Source organism: Balearica regulorum, chromosome 1 (genome assembly GCF_011004875.1).
Source record: "Balearica regulorum gibbericeps isolate bBalReg1 chromosome 1, bBalReg1.pri, whole genome shotgun sequence".
Classification (NCBI taxonomy): Eukaryota; Metazoa; Chordata; class Aves; order Gruiformes; family Gruidae; genus Balearica; species Balearica regulorum.
This window is the reverse complement of record NC_046184.1, coordinates 83,066,291-83,079,448: the sequence shown is the minus strand read 5'-3', so window position 1 is coordinate 83,079,448 and position 13,158 is coordinate 83,066,291. Positions and strand designations below refer to the sequence as shown.

At 41.9% G+C, this 13,158-nt stretch overlaps 1 protein-coding gene across 1 annotated transcript; it reads left to right on the top strand.

Moving 5' to 3' along the window:
- The first annotated feature begins 1,810 nt into the window (after positions 1-1,810).
- FGF6 (fibroblast growth factor 6) lies at positions 1,811-11,239 on the top strand. The gene is made up of 3 exons (XM_010302379.2): positions 1,811-4,120; positions 5,020-5,123; positions 7,204-11,239. Exons 1-3 carry the CDS (start codon positions 3,781-3,783, stop codon positions 7,378-7,380), a joined length of 621 nt encoding a protein of 206 aa, XP_010300681.2. The 5' UTR covers positions 1,811-3,780; the 3' UTR covers positions 7,381-11,239.
- Positions 11,240-13,158: the final 1,919 nt, after the last annotated feature.

The window sequence follows — 13,158 nt, the reverse complement described above, 5'->3', positions numbered from 1 at the left end:
ACTTGACATACCCTTTTCGGAATATGAATTTAGCATGTACAAGCAGTAAACAAAGAGTTTTTCCAAGCAAGCTAGCTTTTTTTCCCCCTCTTCCCTCAAAAAAAAAAAAAAAACCAAATAGCAGGAATATGTTCTGTCATTTGTGCCTGCCTGTAGAAAATTAGCAGGTGAAAACTCAGCCCTTGTGGAAGCGTGGAAGATAATTATTTTAAATGACTTTTGAAGCTGTTTAACTTACCTGTGTATGAACATGCACCAAGATGCATGTGCCCAAGTGGTGGGTGTGGACATGGAGGATGAGGGAGGCCCCTGTTAAGTCTTCACTATGTATCCGGGGTTCCTTTTGACTGGTGATGACAAACTGGGTTTGAACAGGTCTTTTATATGCTTTAGGAGTCAGCAGTTGTAATGAAGTGACTCTTTTGCTTCAGAACTTGCTTGCTTCAGCTTCCAAGAGTCTTAGGCAAGGTTGCTGACCGTTGTTTTGTTTATTCATTTTGTGTATTTCTATGGCTACAAATCTGCCTCTCTGTTGGATAGCAGAAAGAAAAATAACAAATGCAGTGTGCTATAACACTTTTTGTCATCCTTCTGCTACCAGAGCTCAGATCTTCTGCTGATTAATTATCTGTGCTGTGGCCCTACCCAATCTAGTCGTGATGCCAACAACACACTCCTTGGTGTTTACCAGTTTTATGGCTGTCATTCAGGTCCTGGGATATCAGTACAGCCCACCCCTGCAACCTTTGCTCTATTATCTTTTTCCGCTGCTTTCATGTTGTGATTCATATCTCATTCATAGCAGTCCTACTATTTGTGTGACAAATCTCTACGTGTTGGCCAACGAACCTTGTTAGCCTAAAAATGGTCTCATGGGGCTCCATGGTCATGTTTGGGCTAACAGATTTTTAGGCAAGTTATCCAGAGCCTGCAATACTTGCCCTGCCACAACAGTCAGATTTGTCACCTGGAAATCTCCCTTCTCCTCTGTTCCACCACCAGCCTGGGCCTTCAACACAGGCAAGATGAACAATTTTAGTCTGTCCTCCCACATCTGAATGAAGTACTGCTCTTTCCAGATCTTAAAATAGGGAGAGTGTTTTAATCGGTTTGAAAATGGAACTTAGGAACCTAAGTCATCATGCATTTTTGAAAGACGTGCTCTGCATCCATATCACATTACTGCCCAGCTGCATGGTTTTTCCTAGACTATCTGAAAGTGGATCCGTACTGCTGTGTTCCAAAGGGGGGTTATTTTAATATTGTACTAAAATACTGACAATGAAAACTTGTTACTCTAATTAGGTGGTAAGCACTGTCATCCTGGGTCTTAAGATTTTGAGTCAGCAGAGGTTGATTGCTGAAGTAAATATTTACCATTTTGGAGTTCATAGGATTAATTTTAGTGCAAATGCTATTGGTGTCTCCCTTGATGCCTTCCAAATTTCACCAGGCACGTGAAGCCAGGAAAACATTCCATCTGAAAATCAAAAGGTTACAGTATGTTTTCAGAGACATCTACTTCATGGGCCAAGAGGAAAAGTTTAACCAGAATGAGACATCTTTTGGAGGAGACAAGGCTTGGCTAATTGAATCAGAAGCTCCAGAACTCACACGGCAGTTTATCTTCAGAGCTGGCCACAGATCAGGATGGTTCAAGACTCATTTAAGCTCTGATGCAGACTTGCTGAGCAGTACAAGACTACGGTATACACTTCATCTCTCAGCTGCACATTATTTTGTCTTAGGCCAGACACCAAGACTCTCTGTCTTATGAGGGCCAGATGATTTCAGTAAAGACAACCTAGGAAATTAATTCTCCATCCCTATAACAGTTACTCTGCTTTGTTTCCCCCCAGTGCTGGCCTCTCATAAAGACACTGCAGTTATCCTGATGGGCTGTAAAATACTAGTATTATTCCTTGCTAAAAATATATATATGCACTTTGCATAGCTGAAAAATCATGAGATTAAGTAGAAGGCAGCAGAGAAAAGGGACTGAAGATTTTCACTGCAAGCAAAAGGCAGAAGATAACCCAAGTGCTGCTTCGACAAAGGCAGAGAACCTCTGAAATGTCTTCTGGCACCTAAACCAGGGTCTAGTCCAGTGATTCCCAATCTTTTTATAGCTGAGCCTCTCTCAAGAATAATCAGTGTTCCATACGTCATTGAATCTAACTGCTCACCTGCCTCCGGGCTGCCATCATCTTCCCTTCGCTCACAGTGCTCTTGCTTGAGCGTCTGCAGTATCCGAGGCCTCATGTTACACCCCTGTTAATGTGAAACTGTATGTCATGCCTGGTGTGCTCAGTTCAATTACGCTTCCAGGTACTCTCCTTATTAATTTGCAGACATCTCAAATGACATAGACGACCCAAGTTCTGTGCTGTGAAAGGCTGCCAGACATATTGGCAAAGATAAAAAGATATTTGCATAAATCTCAGCCATTTTCCTCCCACTAATGTGTTAATAATTCCTGTGAAACTAATTAAGATAAAAGTCTAATCTGTCCGGCTCCAAAAAAGCTGAAACAGCATCAGTGCAAAATGAGGGGAAACAAGTAAGACAGTCTGAGCAAATGGAAGGAGAGGAAAAGTAAGATGCTCATACATTATTTAAAAAAAAAAAAAAGAAAAAAAAAAAGGAGACTATTTGGGCTTGAGGAAAAGAGACAGTGACACAGTAGGGAGGTGTGGCCGTTTCCCTTTTCCCTGTTCTTTAATGCATTACCTAAGCCTTTGTCTTGCAAATACAAATACCCCTGCAAGAGTATTCAAAAGACCAGAACCCTAAACCAGCACGGATCCCACGGATCACAGTGGGAGGCACACACCCTCCCCAGATAAATGTGATCACCTCAGTGGAAAACATGAACACTTAAGAACGTATCAACGTCCCCAGCTACGTGTAACTGCAAGACCAGTGCTGCAGCCTGCGCGCCCTGCTCAGCAGAATTGCTGCTGCTGCTGCAAGCAGCAGAAATGTGCTTGCACAAAAACAGTAGCAACAAGCCCCGGGGCTTCCTCTCCCTTCAACATGGCTCACCTCTGTGTTAACCCGCCAGCAGCACTCCTTTTAGAGATACAGACAAGCTGTTAGCACCTGGGCCGCTGTAAGTAAGAGGTACCTTGGATTTGTTGGGTAGGTACAAAAAGAGAAATGGCCGCTTCAAGCCAATTCTCCCCAAATAGTGAGCTGCCCTGACGTACACCCAGTGATTGTGACACCAAGGAAGTGACCGCAAAGTTTTCATTGCTGGCTGATGAGGTCCGTAACTGTTTTTACACCTTCTTCTCTAAATAAGGAAGCCGCCTGTGAGTCCTCCGACTGCCCGACCAATTTGACTCCTTTGCTTTCAACAGCCAATGAAACCCCACTCCTGCCTCCGGTCTTGGGTGACAGCATTCATCAGACCTCGGCCAGCCTGGGAGGACGGCAGGTTAGTGTTACAGCTGTGGCAGGCTTACCTTTGGCAAGCTGTTGATGTCAGAGTGATGATGTGGGGAGGGACAGTCTCTGTGCTATAAAGATGGGTCAATCAAATATAACTGAGGCTGCCCTTGGGAGAGCAGGATCTACAAAACATGGTCCCCACCAGTTTGAGTCCTGCCGGCCTGTCTCTGCTTCCAACCCAACTGCTATCAGGCTTTAGTTTCATGTCAGCAATCTCTGTTTGCTTTCCAAAAATAAGCCTCTGCCACCATGCTGAAGGGAGAAAAACAAGAAGGGCGGTATTTTTAGGGCCATTAATTCTGACCACGTGCCCAGGAGGTGAACCGGATGGCCACTGCACAAAGACTTCTCATCACTATGTCCTGCGAAGCCAGCACTCACTGGACGTTGCCTGCTTTCATTCTCCTGGGTTTTTTAGCTGGGATTGCTTCAACACATCCAGTTGTAAGCAGAAGTAATGGCACATTGCTGGAAAGAGGATGGCAATCTCTGTTGTCCAGGTCCATTGCTGGGATGTCAGGGGAGAAGTCAGATGTGAACTGGGAGAGTGACTATTTGCTAGGAATCAAGAGGCAGCGGAGGCTTTACTGCAACGTGGGCATCGGGTTTCACCTTCAAATCCTCCCAGACGGAAGGATAAGCGGAGTTCACAATGAAAACCAATACAGTGAGTTGCATCCAGAAATGAAATAGAATAGATGTCACTTAATTGCTGTGAACTCTAGTAATTACCCTTCATAGAATGCAAATGTTATTACTTGATATTATTAATCTGTGCTACATCTGTTGCCTTTTAAGAGTCTCTGGGATCAATAAACATTAGAACCTTCCAGGCTGAAACATGTCACAAATGCTTAAACAAATTTAGATACAATTTATTTTTATTCTGCTTTACTGCACGGATGAGAAAAGACAAACCAGTTTGAAAACTGTCTCACTGCTGCATTTGCTCACTCCTCACGTTCTCATTTGCCTTTTGAGTTCGGGAGGTTGTTGCTGAGCTCAGAGTGCCAAAGCATGGGTTTTGAATCCTAGCTGACACTCGGTCATGGAAGAGACTTGCTGTTCCTGGTTTGCTTGTTCTTATGGCTGCTGTTCTGTAACCGTGGGATTAAAAGAAAAGCATTAGCCCTATGGATTTGAATTTCCTGTAGAGGGCATTTGCTAAAACCTTTTGCCACTAAGGTATCATGAGGGACTTCAAAATGCAAGCCACACTTCTCTAAAGCTCAGTAAAAATGCTTTGTAATTATAGCATATTATATAAAACTAATTTACATATTAGAAAGCCCAACAGAGTTTGATAGATCAAAAGAATTTGCTAGAGCAAAGGATTGTACAGCATGTGACTGCAATTCCAGAATAATTATTTTAAAATCCTATGACATGTAAGAAAAAACAAGATCTTCTCTGTGTGCTTTTATTATGCTGGACTAGAGAGATAATTCTAATAAAGAAAATATGACAAGTTTGTTAGGATTTTAAAATAATTCAATTATATCTGAATTGCCTTTGATTAGCTATAAATTCTGTGATAATACTTCAATTGACCTTCTTATTTTTTAGGTCTCTTTGAAATATCCACTGTAGAGAGAGGTGTTGTTAGCCTGTTTGGTGTGAAAAGTGCTCTCTTCATCGCAATGAACAACAAGGGGAAGCTATATGGAACGGTGAGTACAAGTGCAAATAGCTTTTCAAGGCTTAAACAAAGGCTGCAAAACTTTTGTGTTTTGCTTTTGGAGTTTTTTGGGGTGTTTGGGTTTTTTTTTTCCCTCCTGGAAATCTCTGATTACAAGCAGAGAAAATAGCCTTCCAACTACAGGGAGCTTGCCCAGCCCCTTGTCATCAGTGTTACTTAGTGCAATAAGCAGCATGGCTGTTAGAGGTCTGTTATTTTAAAGCTTTCCAATAAGACTGTACAGGGAAAATGAATGTATTCTGCAAATACTATGGATTAATTAGATGGCTTCTTCTAAGGGCTCAGCACTGCAAACACATTCTAGTAAGACCGAACCCTGCTGTTTCCGTTTTGCATTGCATGGTATGTAAAACAAAAGGGTGCGTTCTGCAAAACCCCTCGGAGGTAAAGTGTGTGTGTGTGTGTCCATGAGTGCGTGCGTGTGTATGTGATTGATTGCACGCGTATGTGTGTGCATACAGGTGTGTGCAGGAGAGGTACAATTAGAGCTATCTATGCTAGCTACCGTTAGTAAAATCATGACCACATGCCTCACCCTACCAAAAACAACCCCACCATGAAGAATAAATAGGAAGTCTACCCTACAAAGTCAACATATGTCCCTGGGGTTATTTTAAGGACTGCTTTTGTGAGATCAGTCCCAAAGGGTGAGAAAGCAATAATAGCTATAAACAGTGGTATGCAAGTCATACTGAAACACCATCACCATCATCCTCATCTAGAAAGTGCTAGCTGTACTGTCTAAATGCAATTTAATCTCTGAGGCCTGAGCAAGGCGTCTCCAGGCTCGACATTTAGCAGAAAAGGCGCTTGTTAGGAAGCACGTTTGAAAGAGGCTGGCTCCGGGCAATAGGCAAAAGCAGCCCATCTCAAAGCAACGAATGGCACCGATTGCGTTCATCTTTTTTTGTCAAGAAACAACAAAGTCGTTTCCTTTGGAACAGCTCTAATTTCAACAAATCATTTCAGTTGCTTAATAAAATACCAAATATTGTGAAGGACCCATAGCCATTACTAACCTGACAGACTCCTTCTCACACAGGTAATGAATGGCACATTTTAAGGTTCATGTCTGGTGTCAATCACCTAAAAAGTGCCACAAGCCCAACTGCTTTGCTTGACTAGGTCTTTCTAAAGAAATGCAGGTTCTGGCTTCAGCGCTCCCTTTGATTATTTTTTTTTTCCCAGTTCAATCCAGTTTTTCAAAGACATTTGTAAAAGCTGTAAGAAATGTGCCTTTTCCTTTGCACAATGCAATATCCTAAGTTAAACTCTTACAAACTTTGAATGGTGTTATTACAAAGACGTCTGAATAGAACAGCACTGGTGGTGTCTCATGTGCCAGACATTTGATGTCAGGGAATTATTCTGCTATCTCTTTTAACTTTCTCCGTGGTCTGTGTTTGTCTCCTGCTTTTCCTTGCACCTCCTCTCCCCCATAACTCCCTCTCATTGGATATATGTGACGTGACAAAAAGAAATATAAAACTGTTTTCCTGCTGCACTTCTCACTATCAGTTAAATAAAATATCACTAATGATTTAAAAAAAAAAAAAAAAGAAAATATTTACTGCTGATCTGAGGTCTTATTCAAATGCCTTATTCAAGCAAATAGTTCTCCCTGGACATTGCTCTTTGTAAGAGAACTGATGGTTTGGTGAGCCAGCATATCATTCTTTTATAAATTACAGGACCTCTTGCAAAGGAGAGTTGTGAAATAAAGCTACATCATTCGGGCAAAAGGGCACAATGCTGACAGAAATGATAGCTTGCAAATAAAATGAAGAAATCCATGATTTATGATGAATTAACTTGATCTGTCACAGGAAGTACACAGTCCATTATCTGGACAGGTGGCATCTGAGTTCATCTGACACCAAATTAGCACTGAAGAGGGAGATTTATTGTTGGATGCAGTCACCCCGGCACCACCTGTTGCAGACTGCAACAAGTTCTTCTGTAAAACCACTAGTAAGAAAAAGGACTTGGGTCTTTGTGAAATATTTATTGTACCTGCTTTGTTCTTCCCCCCACCCCTTCCTATGTTTTAGGCTGCTTTCCAAGACGAGTGCAAATTTAAAGAAATCTTGCTGCCCAATAACTACAATGCATACGAATCAAATGCTTATCGTGGTGCTTACATAGCACTCAGCAAGCATGGGAGAGTGAAGAGAGGAAACAAGGTTTCTCCTGCTATGACAGTGACCCACTTTTTACCGAGAATATGAACATAAGCAAAGCAGAAGATTACATCCCAGGAGAAACTGTTTCATTTTGCACATGGGAATAATCTCCCAGGTAAAGTATTTATACTGTTCACTGAAAAAAAAATCTATATATGTATGTGTATATTTGGATAAAAATATTTGTACTAGATTCATCACACAGCATATGTAATACTATGCTGCTTCTCTTCTACTCTGAACAAATTATACATGGCCATGTGCCTCCTTTGGTGCTGAACAGAGAAAAAATGCAAGCTGGAGTGCAGAGGAAGTATTTGGAAGACACAGAATGGCTGTGGATAATCATCTAATCAATCATAGGTTATTTACTAATTAATTACCTCAGATAATAACCTTTCATAGTGAGTTGTTTACATATCATGGGCCAAATCATCAGATGACTTTGCTTCACCAGAGCTTCAAGCAGTTCACTCCATCTGAATATCTGCCCGCACCTCCCCTTCTACACACTGTGTCCTGTCTCGTAAAGTCCTCAATCTGTTTTCATCACTAGGGTGCCAACTCCACAACCATTTCCACACAAGCAGACTGTCTACCCCCAGAGCTTCTCTGTCTCTGAAGGGATTCTCAAGGGCCTCCTCACATGGACCCGTTGGCAAAATGAAGACCTACAATCAATTTCCCATAGAAGGGGCCATGGGATAAATCAGAGATGGGTCCCAAATGCAAAGTATATTTGAAGCTGAGGATTTTAAATGCTGACCCCTTGGCATTTTGTGAGCTTAGTGTAGACCCACCTCAAATATAGATGTGTACAGCTTTAATATAGATACACATGTATATATATAGACATGGGATATGTGAGTGTGTGTCTATGTAATTACATGTACACACGTGAAAGAACATAAATATTTAAAGGCACTGTATTTCATTTAGGCTTAACCTTGTTAATCTCTAAGAACTAGAACCAGCCTGCAGGATGCATTTTATAAAATGTGTGAAATTCATAAAGTCTTCCAGCAAAGGGTTATTTTAGAAAATTTCTCTGTTTTGAATTATCTTCTATTTACTGCTTTAAGTATTTTTGGTTCTTCTCTATCATACCTCACTGAGGAAGAAGTTTATACAAGCACACCTTACTGTGTTGAGGCAGAGGAATTTGTGCCATAATTCCAATTTCTGTCACTTGCAAAGCATCAGTTTCAAAGACAACACAGCAAGCTTTATGAAATACTCTCCAAAGCTCTCCTAGAAGCCATACAAATAGCGCATAACCTTGCCTTACTATTTTCACAACCTTTTTTCAGATCACCAATGAAGCTACATTCTCTGTGCCTTTGAAAGAGTATTTTAAGAGGCCCTAAGTCAATAGTCACTATAAATGTCAGTTACCAGAAGCCTTGGGATTCCTGCATTGATGGCATGCTCTTAAATTTGAAACTAGATTCAATGCAATGTCCGAGCATGAGCATTTTCAGCATAGATGGACCATGCTGCTGCAGAAGTGAACATCTGAGTGCAAGATAATCTCCCACGTCCAGACAAAATATGGCTATGTCCAGCCTTGACATGCCATTCTATTTGCAGGGGGTGTCTATTCATGATGAATTTGAGCCTTTTGACATGCATGAAAAACACTGTGAGGGCCAGATCCTCAGCTGGAGTAAACCAGCCTGGTAAGACTATCAGTTTGTAGCTGCAGAAGATTTGGCCCAAAGAGCACACCTACAAGGATGTATCTACAGCCATACTTTCTGAAAAATTGTCAAGGCAATTGTTTTGTGAACACGATACAGTTTTCCAGCTACTTTTGTGTGATTTATACTTGAATTTGTTTTGCTCAAATGTAAGTGGTGACCACAGTGTAAATGAAGAGAAAAAAGAATGGAATACTGCTTACAGTACATGAACGGGATGCTTTGGATATGACGAAGGAAAGGAGTTACTCTTCATTTTCTGGTTTTGCAGTATGTAGAGAGAAGCCAAGTTGGCACACGTTGTTCATCCACAATGTGTGCAGCGGTTTGCTTTGGAAAAATGTGCATTTAAAGAGAAAAAGCAGGTTGTTTTGAATGGGGAGAGTGGGTCAGAGAAAAGTTTGGAGAATATCAGATGGTTACATCCACCTAGAGTCCCTAGAGGTACAGACAGGAAGAGTACTGCTGTGCTGAAATACATTAGCCAGCAACCTGTATCCCTGTGTTATATTCCTAATTGTCTTTGAAATGAAGTTTGAAGAAATATGGAAGAGTACACAGACACAGAAGAAATCATAGTTTGAATGCTGACACACAAGTTTGTTTCTGATTACAGCTTAAACCAAAGTCCTTAGGATAGGATGAAGTCTGTTCACTCTTAAACCAATGCAGTCTAGAGTAATTTATTGTTGCCAGTACTGATAAATAATGGGATAGCTGGCATAAAAGGTGAGAATCAGACTCACTGACTCCATTTTGCACACACTGGTCAACAGTGAGAACAAACTGTAGACCAGGTCACAAGATGAGTATTTGGATGCAGCCTGCTGGGCTGAGCTTGTTCTTAAAAACTGCAGACCCTTGCGGATGCAGTTTTGGTGGGCATTTGGAAAGCCCCACTAGTCACTCTGCTGAGTTACTCTTTACACTACTGCTTTTTCCTTATTACATATCAATGCCAATCAGAGAAGTCAACACTGAAATAAAAAAAGGTTTCCCAGTGTCAGGAATCCTGACGAATATGAGAGTGAATCACATCATTGTCAGAAGTGACGATGAAGGATGCCATTGTCAGGAGTGATGCCTGTGGCAGGAAACCCCTCCAGCGCAAATAGCGCAGTACCGATGCCTTGTGGAGTGTTAGACTAGTTGGATATGATACTTCGACAGATGTACTTCTTAAGTGAATGCATGGCTACGTTCAAGAGAGGAGTCAAGGCACATGTTGACACATTGCTGCAGATGTGCAAGCAGTCTAGGGGCAGCTCACAGTAACAGAATGCACTGTGACAGTGTCCAAGAAGTTACACCACTTGCCTGGGAAATGGCCTGATCCTGTTCTGCCCATGCTTGATTACCTAAATTCCACCTCCTCCTCCTCAAGCCATTATCATCTGCATGGGAGAAGAAGGATTTAGGAAGACCATCACTCATTTTACACACCTCAGGATAAATTTGTTGAGCTGGCACAGAGAAAAAAAACCAAACCAAACCCAAACCATTTCTAAACTGAAGGTACACGATATGGAGACTATGGAGAGAATATGGGCATAGTCTGGCAAACTTGCAAGCAAAACTTTCTTCTAAAGAATAGTTCCATGGATATGTGACTACGCAAAGAAAACTCATGAAAGTAAAGGAGTTTCCCAAATCAGGGCCAAATTAGGAACTTATTATTGACAGTTCTTGTGGTGGTCCCTTTCAGAGTATATCTCATCTCAGTGTGCGTTAACTTGGAGTCATGAAATGGGCTACAAGCTCTGATAGCATTGCTGTGAATGCCTCACACCAGCCTGTCTTGCCCATATTTTGCACATGAGATTCTCCTGTGGAGTTGAACCTATTTTCAAGGTTTCTTCTTCCATGGGCAAATCCCATAATAATTTAAGACCTAATCCACCTCTGTTAGAAAACAGTCTTGACTAGAATTAAACATGCTCTTAAATAATTGAATTTTCCCCAAACATGCAGAGATGCAGACACACACACAGTGGAAAAGCAGAGTATTTTTTGTATACCTCAATAACTATTTCAATTCCAAGATTTTATTTTGCACAGTAAAATGGTGCCAAAGTTCTCACTTTTTTTTCACTAAAATATACCTCATATTCTGACTCAATATGGACTCACGATTGAGACTGTAAATTTGCAAGAAACACAAAACTGTCCAATCAATTGTTTGTGAAATTGCTTCTATTTTTATATGTATGTGCTGCGCACAATAGTCTAATGTATTCATAAAATAAACTTTTATACATTTTTGGTAGTGTTTTGACTCCAAATCCCTCTTAACATTTGGGTTTTCCTTGATTCAGAGCCTCTGTATTAAAAATACACACACACTCAAACAGGTTTTTTTGACCTCCAGAACCAGAAGACATATTGGTACACTTAAAATTGTGGTAGACTTTTGTGTTCTTAAGACTTCTTTCCTGGGAAGTCATAAGAACATCATGCTTGTTGTGGAGAGGCTGGGAGTTTCACAGAAGAGAAGGAAAATAAAACTCTAACCCAATTAAAGATGAGCTGTCATAGTCACCTGTCTAAATTCCAATGCTTTTTACCTGGGGAGGCTCTAGTGCTGCTCTCCTGTTGGTAATACTCTTCAGTGTGTGAATGCCCATGCATATCCCTTACTTCATTAAATAAGTAAGGCTTTTTTTTAAATGGCTTTTTCTTCTTGCTTGGCACTAACTTGGCAGAGCAGCTTCCTGGAACCATCCCTGAAGGTTTTTTGCCTCACTATGCCTCAAAGTTGAGCACTTTGGAAACCCTGCTACATTTCAGTGATTTGGTAAGATTTGCATTCTGTCCCCCCCACTTCCAAGCTGCCACTTAATCAGTCCTTCTGCTATGTGATTGCAGACCTCTCCCAGTCTGGGAACCCAAACTAAAGTATTAGAAACCAATAGCTGGGAATATGCCCCTTGCTTTTTGGTTCAAGTGTGCTGTTTAATCCATACCGGCATGATATTGCCAAGTGGACAAGCCTTCAAGGCTCTGATTGCTGGTAGCGCTTCTCAGGAGCGTAGGAGCATCAGCACCACCACGCTGGCTCAATGCCATTCTCTGCATTTGTGCTTTGGCTGCCTACGCTCCCCCATAATAACTCCCTTTGCCTACCAGTCATCATAAATTCTTGCGTATCATTGCCCTGCGTACATGCCACGTTTCACCTGAGAGAGGGGTACATTTCACTGGCGGGTTAAGCAATGTTTCTCTCTGCCATAGAAGTCTTGTTTACAGCTCTGAAGGCCAGCCACCGTAGGCGGAAGTGGGAACGGGACAAGATACACAGCCCACACGCAGTGACTGGAAACAACAGGACAAACCAGCAGCTGATGTAAACCAGCCTAGCCCCAGCAAAACAGAAACATAAACGATCTGGCAAGGAGTCATCTGCAGAGGCTACGAAAAGGCTACAGGCAGCCAGCTCACAAGACACCCCTTCAGACACAGGCTAGTTTCTTCTCCCAGTATTGCAGGTTGCCCTTGGAAAGGTGATGCTGGCCAGACACACCTAGGCAAGTGCCCGGGTGCCCTGGGAGGCACGGATGGTTCCCAGGTTCCCTTCCCACTGTGTGCTCTCAGCCTAGGAGATGAAAGATCTTCAGGGAATTTGAGGGACAGGAGACAGTGGCTAAGCCCCACACCTCTATGAAGACCAGGAAAAATTTTGGCTGAATGCTGCTTGGTTTACATCGTTTTCTGCTTCCTCTCAGGTCATTTGAGTCTTAATGGTGTACTTGTTCCTACAGGTACGGCTGTGACACAGTAACCTTATCCTTTCCTCACCAATTCAACTTGGGTTCCCCACCTCAGCAACTTCCCGCTGCTCACCTTAGGCTCTGTTCCCAAGACTGTAAAGCTGTGGGATGCTTGTCAGGGAAGGAGAACCTTTAATAGACAAGGGAAAATGCAATTTAAACAAAACAAAACAAAAAAATCAAATGGCTTAAAAAGGAACCTCTTCTAGCTCCCTGCACTAATCCTGTTCCTCTTCTTTCTTCCACATCTTTTTCTTTGACCTGTCACTGAAAATATAACTGCTCCTCTGAAAATTCTCACCCTGTACCCAGCACGGAGCAGGAGTATCCCAGCATGTCCCTTCTCTCCTCCCTCC